Here is a 20,227-nt window from a genome sequence, read left to right on the forward strand (position 1 = left end):
TTACTGTATACTGTATAGATGTTTACTTTCCAAGTTTTTGGAGGTGAGAACATTACACCAAAGTGGACACAACAAACCGGATTTAGCCGACTATTTCCTCTACATATCAGGCACGTATTCCATCTCAAGAGCCAGAGGTTCAATAAAAGGATAACGATTTAATTAGCCTTAGCTGTTGGAAAAAGAATGCGATACTACCATGCATGCTCTGTCCCACATGCCACTCCATACTGGTTTAGCCTTAGGCGGGACATGACAGGCTTGGATTAGTATCCGTTGAAAATCGGACGGTCGAGAGGCATGGTTCGATCGTTCAACGAATTGAGTTTTAATTACTGTAGTTTTTTTTTTTTTTTTTTAATACAGTGAAAACGATACTATAGTAATAAGTCAAATAAAATGTCATATATATAGCCTTTTTTGACAACCAAAGTGGACCATATATAAGATCCCTCCAAAATGAACTCATATAAATGTTCAATAAATGGAGATATATATATATACATATAGGTATGTGGTTTAATTAACATATGTATCTATATCCGCCGTACGTGATCAACTGATTTGGGCAGAGTTCATGCTCCAAGCGTTTAGGTTTAAGACATCAACACTTTGAGATCCATAATTAAAAGCAAAGAGATGTGAACTTTTCCCTATTGCCAATTTTGGATACACTCTTGAGGTAATGCATGCTCTCCCCTTTCCACCGAAACTCTCCACTACTGACTGATCAATCTACAACAACACCATATAACATACACTTAAAAATAAAATAAAAACAATCTGCAATCAAAATATTCCCCTTGACTCTGGTATTTAATCATTGCAACACTGTAATGTTTTGATCAGTACTTATTATAATGAATAAAATCTCTTAATTATTTTCATGGTATTTTCAAAGAATATTCCCAAAAAGGAAGGTTTTTAAATATTTGCATGCCTTATTAATATTTTCTTAAATGTAAAACATAAAGTACAAACTTTTATATACAGCTAAATATGTGTAAAATGGAGACTTAATTACCAAGGCTCTGAGAGGTATTGGTTTGTAAGGATTAATATCCACAAAAGCTCCGTAAGTCGTTTTGTCATTATCTTCCTCCAGTGAAGATCTGTCCCAATTCCACATCACCAACAAGTCCAAAAAAATTAAAAGTCAGTTTTTGGATAATTGTTTAATATTTTCAAAGGAACCCAGTCTTTAGATCTAAATATATGTGAGTCCTGTTGGAAATATAATATAAATATGTGTGACAAAAGACTATCTAAATTAATGTACTTGATCGGGATCTTTAATCAAAGAAACGTACCTGCTTTGGTCACTGCACATGACCACGACGAATTTACCGCTGTTTTGACGGGCTTTGAAGATTCTAAAATAAACAGATGTGTACTCTTCCAAGTTCTTAGATGCGAGAACCATCAAACCGAATGGACCAAAACTAGACTTAGCCGACACATTCATCTGACTACAAATCAACTGCGGATCGGTCCAACTTGGGTCTATCACATCCGCTTTCTCCAAGTCTCTTACTTTGAATAAAACCTCCACATCCGCCTGTACGATCACAAGACTAGTGTCAAAAACATAATTTTCTCATACCAATGTTGTTTTAAATTTTTTTAATAATCAAACCTGTGCAGCTGTCACACCAGACACTTCAAGCCTAGATCCAGACTTTAGAACTTCGTTGCGTAAGTTTTTGACTTCTTTCGTACGTAATCCTTTAACTTCCCTAACGGGCCACTGAATTAATTGTTTCCCTGATCGATCAAGCCATATTTTTCTCGGAATCGTCTAATCAAGAATGAAACGAAAATTTGATTCAATGTTATATTGACTTTAATCACTTCATCAATTTATGAATTTTATTATAAAAATGATTACCTGAATACCGGACCAGCCTTTCTCAACATCATCCTCAACCGACGATGACTCGTTAGTCCAACCCCACAAGATTCTCCGGTTCTTGCCCGAGTCATAAAACGTTTTCGACGCGTAATACTTCCCGTAATCGTATCTAGGAGCCGTAGCGTCCATTTTAAAACCACTGTCCGGTACGAATTTGTCTTTAACCCGGTCGTACGTACCGATCGTGTAGTAGTCATGTTTCGTATCGTCCAAGCTTACTTTGAACACGTGCTTAATCTCATTAGGTTCACCAAACGAAGACGTTTCCACGCCTTTAGAACCGGACCTCGTCACCGGGAAAAAATCAGGACATTCCCACATACCACTTCCGTCGTCGTAGTGCAACGGCTCAGGAGATTTTTCCCATTTTAGAAAGTCTTTGCTCGTGTAAGTGATCGCTAACCCACGACGGTCGATCTTGCTTCCGATGATCACTCTCCATTTCTTGTCTTGGCCTAGCCACGCGGTGGTTGGGTCACGGAACGAGCTGGCGTTGATTCCGTTAACGGCGTCAGGAGCCATCAAAGGATTTAACGTAGACTTTGTCCATTCTCGGAGATAAGGATCGGAGAGATTCTTAGGTTCGGCTATGTTTTGGACCTGTTGGTTCTTGGGGTCAATTCCGGTATAGAGGATAACCGGTTTACCGTCGGGGAGAATTGTAACTGAACCGGACCAGCATCCGTTGATGTCGAATGGTTCAGATGGGAAGATAGCTGGAGGATGTGGCTCCCAGTTGATTAAGTCTGTTGACGTGGAATGAGCCCACACTATGTTACCCCACACCGCTCCCTTGGGGTTCCATTGGTAGAAAAGATGATATATTCCTTTGTATATCATAGGCCCTGCGTAAGTTTAAAAATATGTGCATATTTTATTAATCATAAATGGATATTATAAAAGGAACGTGCAGCGTAACATGAGGTCGACCAATACATTAGAAAAACCAAATATGCAGTTGGTAAAACAATTAAAAAACGAGTTTCTAGGGAAATGATCTGTCTATTGGATATGAAGAGTTGAGTAAAAGTTTTAAAAATTTAGGAGAAGAAGAGAAAAAAAAAAATCTTACCATTAGGATCTGCTCACGACAAAAGATCAATCCAAATTGTCCAAGGTACGAACCAAAACGAAAAGAAATAAACAAGACAAATGTTAGAGAGTGATAAAAAATATTTTGGCATTGAGATTGAGGTTGATATGGCATTTTAGTTAGTCATACCGTTCATCCAATTTTTTGGGGGTTGAAAATGGAAACCGGTCCGGTAGCGCTGGTTTACGGAAGGAGATTCGGTGTTAGTGCTTTGCAAAAGTCTCTCGTAGACATGGTGCGAGGCTTCAAGATCGACGACATAGTTACCAATAAGTAACGTGAATAATAACCAAAGTCCAATGTTGGAGAAAACTTCTCTTGTCATTGTGTGTTTTTGTTTTTCTTACTGGTTTAGTTTTTGTTTGAAGGAATGGATCATGTCAAATTTATAGGCAAAGGACGAGGGCAAGCCTATCAATATCTAAATTTGAATATAATATTTGTCCAAAAAAAGTTGTTGTTTCTTTGGGTTTGTTGTCAATAATAGTAAGTGTTATACTGCCATAAGTCAGACATCTAAAACAAGTTGTTTCCTAATTGTTTACTAAAAATTTGAAATACGATAGTTTTGTTGTTGTTTCTATTGGTAGAAAGAAAAAAACAATTAATAAAGGCAGGGAAATAGATTGAAGGAACAACAAGTACTATACGAAATCGTATTGTATAACTTTTTTTTACGGCTAAAAGGTTAGTACACTTCTACAAGTAACTTTCTCACCCAAAATTTGATCAGATCAAATTTACAGTGTAAAGATATATATCCACAATTAGTAGCGTTTTGGTTTACATGATAGAAACAATACTGGTTAGATGTAACATGTAAGTTAAAATTTTACAAAAATATATTTGTAAATAAGTTTATTTTTGACTTATCCCACGTTGTTTAGTCAACTATTTTAGGCTATCATCTGAAATTAATTTGTCTTTATATTATACAAGATTAAACAATTGATTAAATGGAAAACGTAATTGAATACTTGAATATTATAGTGGAAAAGTCGAATTTTGGACTCTACCTTTGTCCCTTTGTAGTATCATGCTTCACATTTCTGTACAAAACTTTATATTTTGACATTACTAAAAACAGACCATGCATACCAGTTGTAAGCTTCAACTTTTAGTTACTTAAACCAATATATTATACCCATTCTATGAGATAATTTCACCTATACTCATTGTATGAGACAGTAGTTTTCATCACCACAAGATTCATTTACAAAGTTTTAAAATTTAGACCATTTTTATTAATCCAATAAAAATGATTATTATAAGAAAAATAGTTGGTAACTCGATCTTATCATATCCTTTTGTTTTTTTTAACCCTAAACCTCACCACGACAACAAAAACAACAATATAACGATTTTTAAAATTGAGGTGTCGTATTATATATAATATAACATTAATTTATATATATATTATAAGTAGATCGAGTTTCTTTGAATTTTAATATGTTATATTATTATATATATATATATGTTCTCATCAGTGACGGACCCAGGAAATAAATTTAGGGAGGTCAATTACAGAAGAAAAAAAATTATTTGTGTCATATTGGTGGTTTGAACCCTGGTTTGGGAGGACAACTTTATAGAATTTACCATTTGTGCTACTGAAACTTTGTAGAATTACATACAAAAACAACTATTTAATTAATTTGCCCAGGTCATGTGACCTGCCTCTTCCCTATGTAGGTCCGCTGTTGGTTCTCATAGTAATTAATAGTATGTGTTGTTTAGAGTATAAAAAGTCAAATTTATAAAAGAAAATGTAAAATATCACCGGATGAAATGATGTATCCATGTTGTAGCACCATATTAAAACATTTTAATTTAGATGAATGTCGATCCAAATCCGTCCTACCATATAATTTTGTCTGGTAGTATTTTATACTTTTATAAGTTTGAATGCTTATAATATTATTAAGTTTTAATCTATATATTGTTTGGATCTGTGCCACAACACAAAATAATATAATTGTTTCTTATGTTTTACATAGTTTATAACTTAACATTTGAGTAATTAAAATTTTTTTATTGATAATATATAATTTTTTAGATTTGTTTTTTTTTATGTATATACAATTTAAAAATATTTTTGTTTGGAAACTTTTTCAATTAAAATTACTTGTTCAAAAATAAAAAATTTTAATATCTATATATATAAAGTTATTTTTTTCCTGCAGATTTGTTGAGGTGATCTTAGTTACCATATAATATATATCAAATTATTTTTTTGTCAAAAAAACATTATCTTAAACAAATATATGTTTTATATCACTTAGTAAAGTAAGTTTAGTGTTTATAAATTCTAAATGATTATATTTGAGCTTTATAATTTATATTGATAAAAAATGTTTTAAGTAAAAAGCCCAGGTACAAATTCTAGTGTATAATATTTCTTAGTTAATATAACAAATATGGATATAATTTGTAAGTTAATTAATTCTAATTAGGCATGGACATTCGGGTACCCGTTCGGGTTTGGTTCGGGTATTTCGGGTTTTCGGGTTTTCGGGTTTAGAGGTATAGGACCCGTTCGGGTATTTCTAGACTTCGGGTTCGGATTGGGTTTGGTTCGGGTATTTCGAGTTCAGATTCGGATTACCCGAAGTTCACAAAACTCAAAATTTTAGTATCTAATTTAGTGTAAATTATTCAATAATATGCAATATATCTAAAAATTTAGAGTATTTTCTACCCAAATTTACTAAAAAACAGTTTAAATACTTCAAATTGTCAAAGATATCTAAATATCTGAATATTTTGAACACTTATATTATTAAAATTATAAATATTACTAATATATTACTACTATATATTAATAATGTTGGTATATTTGGTACCCGTTCGGATTTCGGTTCGGATCGGGTTCGGATTCGGGTTTTTGGATTTAGAGATTTAGAACCTATTCGGGTATTTTACAATTTCGGATACGGATTCGGATCGGGTTTTTTGGATCGGGTTTGTATCGGATATTCGGATCCGAGTATTTTGTTCAGGCCTAATTCTAATCTATGATTACAAATCTATAATATATGTATGAAATAAGATAATAATACAAAAACACAAAACAAACCCACTAAACACTTGGGCCTTAAACACAAAAATGGGCTATAATAAACCCTCTATCTTCCACGAGTAAAGACTTCTTGTTCTTTTCTTCTTCTGTTTATAGTTATTTTCACTTAATTTTCACGGATAAGAATAGTTGATGGTTTTGCTTTATTGGGTATCTTCTATTTGATAGTTTCCAATACAAAATATCACTTATTGGATCGATTTACATATGGCCCTGTTTTTTCTTTCTTTCTAACTTATACTTAATCGAATAGAATTTTGCAATTTTGAAATTTGGCATGTAAGTTGGGAAAACTGCGTAGAGTGCTCTGTATTATTATGTCATGTACATAGAGTCTATTAACATAGAAAGAGATATACACAAAATAGATTCATATCTATCTTATATTATTTAAAGGAAAAACTAAGGAACTAGGAACTAGTTCACTATCTATCTATCTCTTAAAAGAGTATATCTGAGTATAGAATACATCGGGTACTATTATCGACACAGTCAAGAGTTTTTCTTTCTCCGATGCCGGTAGAGCTCTTGCTCACCGGCGTCGGACTGAATCTCATTCTCTCTGGTTCTCCTTTGTTCCCTTGCTGTTTCCGGCCTCCTCGCCGAGCTTTCCATGCTCCAACTTGTATTTCAACGGCTCAATACTCTCTTTTGGAGCTGAGTCATTCTCGGTTTATAACCGAAGGTCTTCTCCTAACCACCGTATTTCATTTCGTTTCCAAGATCTGGTGGTCGGAGACCTTGAAGGCATCCATCTGCAACAACCGACTGTCGAATCCCTCGCCGCTTCAAACCCCAAACTTAGATCTCTAGATCTGATTTTCTCGGCTCACTTCCGAAGTTATTCTCTTCCCCAACCAACCACACGGCTGCTCTACTCGCCAACCCCATTAGCTGATATTCCGACCCACGGGGGTCGAGATTGTGTCTCGGTGTTTGACCGACGAGCCTCTTCACATGGACCTCCTGTAGAAGATTTTGCCTCTTCCGATTCCCTTGGACGTGGATCGAGTTTAGCCGTTGGTTGCTATATTGTTTTCTGCAAAGACCAAACCCGCATCTCGATCTCTATTGCGGGTTCTTTTTTCGACGAGGCAATGCTCAGATTGCTAGTGGCCGGAGATCACTTTTTCGCCGCGTCATCTGTATGTCCCCTCCTTCCTCCGCAAGTCTTGGTCGACGGAGAGATCTGTCTGTTCCATCCTCTGCAAAATCACATATCCTTCGATCTTGAGGGCACAGATCTTTGTTATGTTGGCTGCTCTGGTACCCCTTTTTTGGGCCTTCCCGATCTGGTGTCGTCGGTACTGGTGACGTCCTCTTCCAACGATAGTTTGTTGTTGTCGTCTTCACTGTCCCATCAATGCGTTGAAAATGGTGTTTTAGTGACCGGTGATTGCGTCAGAGCTCACCACCGACGTGTGTGCCCAACCACCAACCTCGCCTCAGCCGGCCGTCGTTGCTGTGCATCCTATCTAGGGCATCAAACAAATGGATTAGGGTTGCAATTGTTAAATCCATTCTGGGCCAGGCCCAAGATTCTTTTAATTTTAAATGGACTAGCATATATTTTGAGATTAAAGCCTTTTTTGCCCATCAGATTAATATCACTTGAGATGTCCACCAATTTTTGGTTATGCACTTTTATTAACCCTATAAAAAATTTAGCTTTAAAGCCCAACTTCAAAATCCAGCTTTGGACTGTGTTGTCTAATTCCTCCTTAATGGAGAGCATTTACCTCTTATACTCAAGAAAGAGAGACTTTATTTTCCTCTTATACTTAAGAAAGAGAGACTTTTGTATAGTTCGATTGTGTCTTTTAGAAGGCATAGTAATGGCAATTGTAGCTTCGTGCAATACAACACCCTCTCCAAGTGTTCCCTCAGGTTCTTGGTTTTCAAGACTCTCGTCTTGTCCAGCGTGTGACCACCCTTTCCAGGGACTTTTGGTGCACGCACGGAATCCAAATACCGCGTTCGTTTTTTTGCAACGTCTGCGGCAATGGTTATCAAGATGGCTGACTATGTGGCAGTGGTCGGTCATCCTTCACCACGAGTGGTCTCACTTTGTGTGGCAACTCTTTACCTTTAGGACTTGTTGTCCTCTTTATGTATCTTATCACCTTTATGGTTTTAAGTCAAGCTTTAAAGCTTGTTTTATGTACGTTTTAAAATTGATGTTTGTAGTTTATTTTGTCCTCCTGTGTAAGTTTATTGGTGTATTTGGCTCCTTTTCAAAGGAAGCTTGTAAACCTTTAATCTAATATAATGGAGTGTTTGATGGAAAAAAAAAAATCTATCTTATATTATTTGTGCTTATCTAACATCATGGCATTAGTAAAAAAAATAGAAATATTCGTTCCTGGCAAATTGGGAATTTGCCCCTTTCAACCGTATATGTTAAAAGAAACCTTAATTTTCCGTCTGATCTTTTTTCTTCTTCCAAAGGGGCTTTCGCGTTTCCATCACGTCACTGGCAAATTCCTCTGGTCTTCCTTATAAGCCCTACAGGATAAAGGCTCTCATCACGTCTTGATTTCGATTTCGTGGTTCTGTAAACGCTTTGGAGATTTGCTTTGGCAACCATGGTGGCAGCTGTAAGTGATTAAAGTACTTTTTTGAATCCAAGTGAAATTCAAAGTTAGATATACACTGATGATTTTTTGATTGGTGTGATCGACAGAAGGAAGAAGAAGAAACCATGGGAAATCTGAAACAGCAACTGATTAAGCTCTTTGATGCTTCTCTGAAATTGACGGTTCCAGATGAACCTAGTGTTAAGCCCTTGGTTGAGGTTGGGAAATTTGAAGATTACCAATGGTAATTTGCTTGCTTCTACCTGAATCAATATATAAAGTTCCAATCTTTTCGTGTTTTGTTTTCTCATGTGTCGTTTGTTTTGTTTGCAGTAACAATGCAATGGGACTATGGTCCAAAGTTAAAGGAAAGGGTACTCAGTTCACTCGTCCTTTAGCTATTGCACAGGTTTGGTTTTTGTTTGGTCTTTAGAAAATTTCGTGTCTTTTTGTTTTGATTCTTATCATAATTTTAAAAATTTGTTAGGCCATTGTTACAAATCTTCCTACTTGTGATATGGTGGAATCATGCTCTGTAGCTCAACCTGGATACGTGAATGTTGTACTCTCAGCTAAATGGATGGCTAAGGTAATGATCAGCGCTCATGTTTTATTTGCGCACTTTGTGTACTCATTCACTAGTCTTCGTATGTTTAACATCATTGTTTTTGTTCTAATCTTATTTGCAGAGTATTGAGAATATGCTTATCAATGGGATTGAGACATGGGCGCCTACTCTTTCGGTTAAGATAGCTGTAGTTGATTTTTCCTCTCCAAACATTGCAAAGAAAATGCATGTTGGCCATCTAAGGTCAACTATCATCGGTGACACCATAGCTCGTATGCTTGAGTACTCAAATGTTGAAGTTCTGCGCAGAAACCATGTTGGTGACTGGGGAACACAGGTAGTTACATTGTCTGCTCTTTGAATGATTTCTAATTAAGACCTTGAAACCAAGTGTTGTTTTATTGTTGTTGGTATTCCAATATTTATCAAAGTCATAAAAAGCTGCTTTTTATTTTGCAGTTTGGCATGTTGATTGAGTACCTCTTTGAGAAATTTCCGGATAGTGCGACAGAGACAGCAATTGAAAATATTCAGGTCAGCCTTTTTTGCAGTTCTTCCTTATGTACCAATATTGACATACTATGTTTAATTATGTGAAGAGTCAAAGCAATTCAGTGTCTAATTTTGAGATGTCATCTTATATAGGCGTTATACAAACCATCAAAAATGAAGTTTGATGCGGATCCAGAATTTAAGCAAAAGGCACAAAAGGCTGTTGTCCGTCTACAGGTAACTAACTTTTACTTATCTCTTAACCTGAATCACTGGTGTATTTTTCTGTTTGGCAGTGTCCCAATATGCAGCTGCCTGTGGCAGTGTCTTTTTTTCTTAGTTATTTACGTTTGTTCTGTGCAGGGTGAAGATCCTGTATACCACAAGACTTGGGAAAAGCTTTGTGAAATCAGTCGTAATGATTATGCTGAGATTTATCAACGCCTTCAAGTTGAGCTTGAAGAAAAGGTAAAGGCATAGCTGGACATATATATACTAATATGATTCGAGGCAGGATGGAAAAATAGATGGATTGGTAATGAACATTACATTATTTCATGACAGGGAGAAAGCTATTACAAACCTTATATTGCTGACATGATCGAGGAACTGAATAGCAAGGGTTTGGTAGAAGAAAGTGATGGGGCCCAAGTGATGTTCATCAAAGACTTCAAGACCCCATGCATGCTTGTAAAGAGTGATGGTGGTTTTACCTATGACACAACAGATCTTGCTGCTCTTTGGTGAGTTATCTTCCTGTTAATTATCTTAGTTAGCAATCTTTGGAAAATATATCTCATCTGTTAAGACTTTTGGTGTCTGTATTTTCTTAAGTGTAGCTTCTAAAATATTGTTCAATGAGTTTGTATGCTGATGCAAGAATCTGCTTGGTCTAGGTATCGACTGAATAAAGAGGAAGCTGAGTGGATTATTTATGTGACCGATGCTGGCCAGCAGGAGCACTTTGACAGATTCTTCAAAGTAGGTTTGATGAATAAGTATTTTACGACTTGTGAAATGCTCTGTTTTGTTTTAAACTGTCAATCTTAACTGTGGTTATCTTGTCACTCTGAATCAGGCTGCCAGACAAGTAGGTTGGCTTCCAGAAAATGATGAAACTTGCCCTAGAGTTAGCCATGTTAAATTTGGTGTAGTCAAGGGGGAAGATGGCAAGCGGTTTAGAAATCGTGATAGAGAAATAGTCCCTCTAGCTGATTTGCTGGATGAGGCCAAGACTCGCAGTAAAGATGCCCTTATTGAGCGTGGTATCTTACTTTATGTCATCACTCTCTACGTTTTTTAAATTGTTGAACCATTAACTTCTTGTGTTCTTATTCATCCTTTTATATGTTGTCCACTCGGCTCTAGCTAAGGACAAAGAATGGACACCAGAGGAGCTGGACCAAACAGCAGAGGCAATTGGATATGGTGCGGTGAAGTAAGTCTCTTCTCTATTCTACTTTTATCTTCTGAATTTTTAAGGCTGACCAAATTTGATGAATATTTTTATGCTACAGCTAACTTAATGTTATGTTTAATTTTATTTCAAGGTATGCGGACATGAAGAAAAACATATCGACAGATTATAGATTCAGTTATGATGAAATGCTTAGTGACAAGGTAGTGTAATTTGGCAGCTTGTCTACATATTTGTATTATGCAGGTATCTACACATGCTTAATTTCTTATTAAATATTTGGTCGTATGTCATGAGCAGGGAAATACAGCCGTTTACCTTCTTTACGCTCATGCTCGGATCTGTTCAATCATCCAGAAATCTGGCAAAGACATAGATGAGCTGAAAAAGGTATTTTAGCTGCATGAACTCAAAACCACTTAATACTACTCATTGTTCCTCTTTGGTCTGTGTAATGTGCTGTAATACTTATCTTAACACCTATTATATTTCAGACAGGAAATTTAGTATTGGATCATGCTAATGAAAGAGCACTGGGGCTTCACTTGCTTCAGTTTGCCGAGGTAAAAACACATGCTAATTAGATAGTTCTTTCATAATCCACTTACTTTTTTCTTGGTAAAAAGATGATCAATTGATATCCATTTGAATGATTTGCAGACGGTTGAGGAAGCATGCACAAAGTTGTTACCGCACCTGCTGTGCGAGTACCTCTACGATTTATCTGAACATTATACCAAATTCTACTCCACATGTCAGGTGAGTACATTCCTAATATCCTACTTAACTATATAAAGATTGTGATATTAGCTAGATTGCATAATCAACCACCATTGTTCTAATCTTTCACTTGAAACATTAAACATTTACAGGTCAATTGTTCAGCAAAGGAAACAAGCCGTCTCCTACTTTGTGAAGCGACGGCCGTAGTCATGCGGAAATGCTTCCACCTTCTTGGAATCACTCCTGTTTACAAGATTTGATACATCATACCGGAACTAAACGACCTAGAAGGCATACCGGAACTAAGGCAAAATACTTAGAGAGGCTTTTTTTTAGCTTTTAACTTTCTCTGTTCTCATTCTGGTTGGGTAACCTGTAGATAGAATCTGAACCGAGGTGAATCATGAAAGGGTTTTAAGGTTAATCTAAGTATCATCTTAAATTAGAATGGCTTGAGGATCAACTTCTCTAGCTTCCGATACAAAGACTTACTCCAAGACTATACATTTATTATATTTATGATAAAAGTAATTACTTCTTCTTTATCGTTGAGTATATATACATATATTTATTTATTTATTTAATAAAATAGTACCTCGATAAATCAATGATTCCAAAGTTCACCAAAAAAAAAAATCAATGATTCCAAATTGGTTTTTAGGTTCAATTTGTATATAAATAAATTAAAAAATCATAGTTTCGAAGTTATTAATTATATTTAAGAGATTTTAAAGGTCCACAAATATTAATTGTAATGAATATTGAATAAGTAACAATTTTACTACTACCAAAAGTGTTTTAATGTAACGTTAAATGTGTGGAAACATTTAAATTTGACAAAAGTAATACTAACAAAAGCTTGTACGTAATATATAGGTATATAATTCTCACCCTACTACTTATAACCTTATCTACCCACTAGGTAATATCCCGCGCATATACACGGGTTGTTGTATTACATATGTTAATTTATTTTAGTTTATTTAATTATATGATAATTTTTTGAAAATTTTTTTTAATAAAATTTTTTAAAATGGTATTTTTAGTGTTGGTATTAAAAAATGTATTTTTGAAATTCTCATTAAAAATACATATATAACAAAAAAATCTCCTAAATGTCAATAATACACTTTATTTATTTAAATCATAAAAATTTACTATAATATTCAAAATTTACCTAAAACATTTAATAATTAAATTGCAATATTATTTTTGAAGTATCAACTAAATATATTTCATATGAAATGCAATTAAAAATCCCAAATATTAATTTAATTTTTAATCTCTTTTATGTTCACCTTAATTTAAGCTATTAAGCTATATTGCTAGGTTAAATTCTAATGATTTCCTCTTTGTAGTAAGATTTTGGAAATGGGAATATCAAATTGTTTTTATATAAAAAATTGTTAAATTACAAAATTTTGAATTAAAGAAACACTATAATGATCTTTATATAATTATATTTTAGATCAGAAGAACTAAATATAATGATGGGTATACAAATTCTCAAAAAAAAATTGGAGGTAAGAGGGAGTTAAAAATTTTGATTTAGTAATTCTATTATAATAGTTAATTTTGTTAAAACATTGCATACTTTTAAAAATAAAATATATATACATGTACGAAGATGATTTCTTTTGATTGATTCCCTCATTGGACTTTGATTGAAATTAGTGTTGTTGAATTTGCATCGATAATAGTTTTTTTATAGCCACCAAATTTTTATTATACATATATATATATATATATAAGATAAATCCAGCAAAATATAATCACACTTTTACCATGAGTTTTAAATTCATGCAAGAATATAAACAAAACAAAGATGATAATCCAACTCTTACAACACATATGAGATCTAACAACATTTGATATTGGTGGGAGATAAAGAGAGAATGATTACTTATAAGATGAAGTTTGTAAAAAAAAAAAAAAAATACTTATAAGATGATAATCCAAATTAGATAATGGAGATGAATCTTTAAAAATAAGAACAATGTAAAATATATATCATGCAGTCTCTAAAATTAAATTTAGCATTAAAATTTACAATGATATTTCATTTGGTTTTTTGTAACCCATACAACAAAAATAAGAAATCAAAAACAAAAGATTGGAAAATGATTTGAGGTATTGTGGAAGAGAATGAGAGAAATGGAAGAGAATGAGAAAATAGGAAAATGTGAAAGTAAAAGAATGCTAATATGAGAGAATAAGATAATGCTTATTTATATGATAAAATTGATGGAAGTTACAAAAGAAAAGTGAGTGCATAATTATAATTTATTGTGTTTGAATAGAATTGAGTGGTGGAATATGATTAATGCATAATTTATTTTATTTTCAGTTATAATTTTATTTTAATGTGTGAATTAAATGTATTGTGTTAATTGGGTCTTAAATATTGTTTACGCAATTAGCATTAAATGAAAATCAACCAATAAAGAGAGAGTGAAAATGAATGGAAAATGAATATATATATATATATATATATATATATATATTAAAGTGAATTATTTATGTGGCTAACTCATTTTTACACATTGATTGTTTAAAAGGAATATGAACATCTAATTCTCAAATAAACTTGATTTTTTTTGTTAAAACCAACATCTGTAAATTTAAATTTAAATATGAAAATTTAAAAAATAAATATGAATAGATTAGAAAGGCAAAAAATACAAAAGAAATATTATATTTTTATATAAATAAAATAAAAATTGAAAAATGTTAAATATATAGAATAACTTCTAAATTAAAATATATAATCAAACTCTTACAACACATATGAGATATAACAACATTTGATATTGATGGGAGATAAAGAGAGAATGATTACTTTATAAGATGATAATCCAAATTAGATAATGGAGATGAATTTTTAAAAATAAGAACAATGTAAAATATATATCATGCAGTCTCTAAAATTAAAATTTAGCATTAAAATTTACAATGCTATTTCATTTGGTTTTTTGTAACCCATACAACAAAAATAAGAAATCAAAAATAAATGATTGAAAAATGATTTGAGGTATTGTGGAAGAGAATGAGAGAAATGGAAGAGAAAGAGAGAATAGGAAAATGTGAAAGTAAAAGAATGCTAATATGAGAGAATGCTTATTTATATGATAAAATTGATGGAAGTTACAAAAGAAAAGTGAGTGCATAATTATAATTTATTGTGTTTGAATAGAATTGAATGGTGGAATATGATTAATGCATAATTTATTTTATTTTCAGTTATAATTTTATTTTAATGTGTGAATTAAATGGATTGTGTTAATTGGGTCTTAAATACTGTTTAAAGAAATTAAACAATTAAAAAACAAATAAAAAATAAAAAAATTAGAAAGCATTAAATTAAAACCAACCAATAAGGAGAGACCAAAACCTTACTTATATATATATATATATATATATATATGTGATATATCTTGCTTATTTAACTGAAAATAGTAAAGGATTTAGATATGGTTTAAAGATTAATTAACAATCAAGATAATAAATTAACGATCAAGAGATCACACAATCCATAACAAAACCTTACACATGATTATGACTTTGCAGATTAATTTGCGGGAGTCATTACACCATCACTCACTCATACATACTGCACAAAAAGTGTTCCAACAATATGTCAAAGACATCACATTTGATTTTATATAACCTGAATTTGTCAGTATTATTTATTCAGCTGCTTTGTCCAAATGGGTTTGTACCATATTTCAGAGAAATAATTAACCAGAATATATCTCATCTCACCAAAGCAAAAACTCGGTCAGTTGTATATCGCTTAAAAGTTGGCATCTTAGGGCATTGGTGCTTTCATTTTAAGAAGCACTCCTAAATCTATTTTCTCACAAGCACTCGTTATACCGCCAGCTTCGTTGAAAGGGCACCCACATATACCGGGTGTAGAAACGGTGGATGATTCGTTGGTTTATTGTATCACTATCACCCATATGTCAAAATCTGTTCTGACCTAGGGGACATTAATACATTAAACAAGGGATGGAACTAACTAGTAAACCTCTGTCCCACCATTTTTTTTCCCTTTGTTCTTCTTTCATTTTGCTTTTGGGTTTATAAACTCTTTCTCTTTTTCTTTTTTTGCAAGCCGGTTGGTTGATTTGGAGTTGGACTAAACTTGGAACATAAGAAGAGCACACAAGAGGGAGACGATACTTCGCATGAAAATATCCTAACTGGTCAAGTTTTCCAATATTAAGGGCTTGTCCGATTTTAACAGATCTAAAGTACCTCCTTGGTCCAACCATGTGAGCTGAAGCCATAGCCCCATGAAAATGGTCAAGGTCAAAAACAACAGCAACATTCTTCTCCTCGTCAATGAAGAAACTCCCACCTTCAGTTTCAACCGGATAACCAGCGAGCTCTCTCATAAACTTGTTCCATGAGACCGTATGGGGATCAATCTTAGTCGTAACCCAAATCTCCATGATCTGACATCTTTTCATGTGTTGGTGTAACACGGCGAGCTGCTCATCTCTGAGACAAGATAAAGTAACATTGTCTTTTGCATCAGAGCAAAACGGAAGATACAGACTCGGTCCAAATCTCTCTGTTGTGAAATCAAAACAGAGTAAGATATCTTCTTCAATAATCTTTCCTCCACCACCAACTACTGTTGTTGTTTCCCTTTTAGCAGCAAAAAAAGCATTCCCTTTCAAAGACACACTACGTTGATGAGACCATATAAACCACTCGGGTGGTTCGACATCATCAACAACCCTCCATGAATTAGAGCTAAAATCGTAGATTTCGTACCCAAGAACCGTTCGCTGCTCACCGAAAATTCTCAAGATTTTGTGGTTACGGTTCTTCTTGTCATAACCGATAGCATACCTGTCCAAGACGTCGAAATTTTGTCTGGGATGGATCCACATGGTTTGACCCAAATAAGGATTCCATACCAAGAGCCTTGGCCTGTCCTCGAGGACGCACAGCAATAAACCGTCACAATGAAAGACTCTATGTACCTCGACTTGGTTACGTAGGCTTACTTGATTTATAGATGGATCAAACAAGTCCCCGTGGTTGCGGATTCCTTGGAGATCGAATTTCAAAGAACAAACCCTTGAATCCTTCATCATAAACCCTAGAAACTGCTTCCCTGTTGCTTTTTTTACCAAAAATCTGGTTTTTAGATAAAGCTTCCCACTTTTTGCAAGTAGATCGTGTTGCTCCCAGAGATGTCAATGGAACTCTAGACAGTATTTCCCCTACCAAATCACATGGAAGATCTGATATTGTCGTCATTCTCTTCTTCTGCAAAACGGACTTACGTACGATGGAAGAAATTAGGGATACATAGAGAGAGAGAGATAGACAAATCTACCCTTTTATTCCAGCCACTAAGAAGAGGACACATCGTCATCCTACACAAACCAATCTTACAAAATTGACCAAAAACAAAAACAAAGAGAAACCCAACTAAAAAGCCCAAATCTGTGTAACTGAGAGAGAGAGAGAGCAGTTAGTTATATGATATACTCAAGTTAAAAAACGACAACGTTTGTCTTAGAAATCACTTTCGGTCGGAGAAGGTTCGAGCCAACATAGGATCGACTCCGAATCCGAGATTCAGGATTTTTGGAAATGGCGGCTATGTCAGCGGTTCTGTCTCTGGGTTTAGGCACACTTCGGCCTTCGCATCGTTCTTTATCATGTTTCGATTCTCTTCGGCACCAGACATCTTTCCTCCGTTGCCAAAGTCTCATCTCTAGAAACACAACGAGGTCTCCGCTCAACAAGATTCTTCAGGCTTGCCTTCAATCCAGTGGGTATCTATTCTTAAATTTTTACTCAGTTTCTTCAAATTTACAACAAACATCATCTGGGTCTTTTGATGTGATTAGATTTCCTGGGTTTGCACTAGATTTGACCAGTATGATTGTTTTGACTATATAATCAATGACTCTGAATCCTGTACATACATTGTTTGTTCTATTGGTGCCATCATCCATTGAACATTCTGAGGTTGTGTTTAACTGTTTATAGGAATTCAGAGATATCTATGTGTCAATCTATGGCTTCTTTGTAGCATTCAACACTATCATCATTTTTTTTGTGACTATGGTATGTACTATGTATGTTGTGGTTTATTAGATTATGCAAATGCTGATGAAGCTTTGGTGTCATCATCCAATGAACGGTCTGAGGTTGTATTTATGGGTACCGGAACGAGTGAAGGGATTCCTCGTGTCAGCTGCCTCACTAATCCTTTGAAAACATGTTTGGTACTTTTTTTTGGTTTTGCTTTCATCTCTTCTTTTATTATGATTCATCTTCGACGATTTCAATGCAATCCCTGTGAGAAAAATATCCTGTTTGGTTATTCTAGGTATGCACAAAAGCAACAGAACCAGGAAACAAAAATAGGAGACTTAACACCAGTATTCTTGTTCGGTACATTAGACCATCTGGAACAAGTAACATCCTCATTGATTGTGGCAAGTAAGTGCTGTGAGATGAGTAGTATCAATGTGATTCTTCTATTTATCACGTTATAGTTAGACATTAGAAAGAGGGGTTGAGTCCATCTTTTTTCATATAAGACATTCATTTTGATTATTGTATGCTGACTTCTTAACTCCCTTGTCTTGGCAGATTCTTCTACCATAGTGCACTTAAATGGTTCCCCACCTTCGGGTTAGTTTTTTTTCCGTCAACCATTAAGGTTTCAGTTGTCAAAAATTGATTGTCGGGAATCCCCCCTATTTGATTCTGATGTTTCTTACACGACTTGTTATTATTTGTTATACTGTGAACAAGTATGTTTAGCTGAACTCTCTGTTTATCACTAGTTGCTTCTAATAATCCGCCACACTGTGATTGTTTTATCGTTGATTCTATGGCCATCCCTATAATACCTAGTTGTGTTTTTCTTGTCAGGCTAAGAACACTTGATGCGGTTGTAATTACTCATTCTCATGCTGACGCAATTGGAGGTCTCTGAAACTGACAAGTTAAATCTTGCCCATCCATCATTTTCTTGTTCCATGTTTTTTTTTTCTCCTGTAAAGTCATGTGTTGTCTCCTTAATTGAAAGTCTTGTTTTGTGCTATCTAGGTCTTGATGATCTCCGTGATTGGACAAACAATGTCCAACCTCACATACCGATTTACACTGCTACCCGTGATCTTGAGGTTTACCTAGTTTTACCTACACTCCAAAATGTTTCCCTCATCTCTCACAATGCTATTTAAGTTGCTAAATAAGGCTCTCCACCATGACATGTGAATCTCCTTAGGTGATGAAGAAGACCCATTATTACTTGGTTGATACAAGTGTGATCATACCCGGTGCTGCGGTCTCAGAGTTGGAGTTTAAAATCATACATGAGGACCAACCATTTGTGGTAAACGATCTAAAGGTAACACCTTTATTTCTGGCTTATAATCATCAACAATACTATGTTCAGTCATCATCTTGGCGTTGCCTTAGACATGAATTGGATATTATAACTGTTTCAGATCATCCCATTACCTGTGTGGCATGGAAGTAACTACCGTTCCCTTGGTTTCCGGTTTGGTAATGTCTGCTACATAAGGTAAACACACTCACACTCACTTCCCCTCTTACCATTTTTGTGCCAGAGTTTGTTCATGAATATCAGAGCCTTTAGTTATCAATGATAACTTATCATACTGTGATAATTGCAGCGATGTCAGTGACATACCGGAAGAAACCTACCCGCTCCTTAAAGACTGTGATGTCCTAATTATGGTAATCTCAACTCTTTCACATATCACATCTATTGTTCTTTCTTCAACAAAGATAACTTATTACCCAAGACACATATCTTCCTCTCTCTAGGATGCTTTGAGGCCTGACCGGTCTTCAGCAACACACTTTGGCCTCCCAAGGGTACAAAGCTTGCTTCCCATTCTCCTCCTTATATTTGATTCTTTCTCTTGGAAACAAGAACTATGCAATTTATTCGCAATCATCAAATTCACATTCATTCCCACTTTTCGTTTCCTTCCTTCAGGCGTTAGAGGAAGTTCGGAAAATCAAACCAAAAAGAACCCTTTTCACCGGTACAATCTGTTAAATCACACATTGAATACAAAAAAGGTATACATCCTTTTCTTGTGCAACTTTTTGAGTAATCTTTTTTTTTTTTGTTTCCTCTGAAGGAATGATGCATTTGATGGACCACGAGAAGGTGAGCGAAGAACTGGAGAAACTTATGGACACAGAAGGCATCGATGTCCAATTGAGCTACGATGGTCTTCGTGTACCAATCTCAATTTAACTCGGTTTATTCATATTTTTTTACCCCGGTATAACCGGTTCATAACAAATCATACCTTACATAAATACATTTTTTTTTTTTTTTTTTTT

General features: G+C 34.5%; 3 protein-coding genes and 1 pseudogene across 4 annotated transcripts; 2 read left to right on the forward strand and 2 right to left on the reverse strand.

The window, feature by feature from the left end:
* LOC104745643 (beta-fructofuranosidase, insoluble isoenzyme CWINV1-like) lies at positions 405–3,346 on the reverse strand. Its single transcript, XM_010466945.2, has 7 exons — positions 3,135–3,346; positions 2,985–2,993; positions 1,889–2,757; positions 1,637–1,798; positions 1,311–1,558; positions 1,025–1,112; positions 405–735 (listed from the first exon to the last, which is right to left on the reverse strand). Exons 1-7 carry the CDS (start codon positions 3,328–3,330, stop codon positions 556–558), a joined length of 1,752 nt encoding a protein of 583 aa, XP_010465247.1. The 5' UTR covers positions 3,331–3,346; the 3' UTR covers positions 405–555.
* Positions 8,453–12,302, forward strand: LOC104745644 (arginine--tRNA ligase, chloroplastic/mitochondrial-like). Its single transcript, XM_010466946.2, has 17 exons — positions 8,453–8,681; positions 8,768–8,904; positions 8,994–9,069; positions 9,148–9,249; positions 9,350–9,565; positions 9,688–9,762; positions 9,874–9,957; positions 10,084–10,188; positions 10,285–10,463; positions 10,617–10,701; positions 10,799–10,985; positions 11,089–11,158; positions 11,271–11,340; positions 11,438–11,527; positions 11,632–11,700; positions 11,798–11,896; positions 12,010–12,302. The coding sequence occupies exons 1-17, from the start codon at positions 8,670–8,672 to the stop codon at positions 12,118–12,120; spliced, it is 1,767 nt and encodes a 588-aa protein (XP_010465248.1). The 5' UTR covers positions 8,453–8,669; the 3' UTR covers positions 12,121–12,302.
* On the reverse strand, positions 15,454–17,158 carry LOC104748177 (annotated as a pseudogene).
* On the forward strand, positions 17,346–20,221 carry LOC104745646 (putative hydrolase C777.06c). 2 transcript variants are annotated; one of them, XM_010466947.2, is made up of 12 exons: positions 17,346–17,657; positions 17,987–18,117; positions 18,222–18,334; positions 18,488–18,529; positions 18,773–18,828; positions 18,950–19,026; positions 19,131–19,253; positions 19,354–19,430; positions 19,543–19,606; positions 19,697–19,747; positions 19,872–19,920; positions 20,020–20,221. In XM_010466947.2, the coding sequence occupies exons 1-12, from the start codon at positions 17,477–17,479 to the stop codon at positions 20,136–20,138; spliced, it is 1,083 nt and encodes a 360-aa protein (XP_010465249.1). In that variant the 5' UTR covers positions 17,346–17,476; the 3' UTR covers positions 20,139–20,221. The 2 variants fall into 2 exon arrangements, with proteins under 2 accessions (XP_010465249.1, XP_010465250.1); XM_010466948.2 differs by having other exon boundaries at positions 17,449–17,661.

Source organism: Camelina sativa, chromosome 15, assembly GCF_000633955.1.
Source record: "Camelina sativa cultivar DH55 chromosome 15, Cs, whole genome shotgun sequence".
NCBI classification, from domain to species: Eukaryota; Viridiplantae; Streptophyta; class Magnoliopsida; order Brassicales; family Brassicaceae; genus Camelina; species Camelina sativa.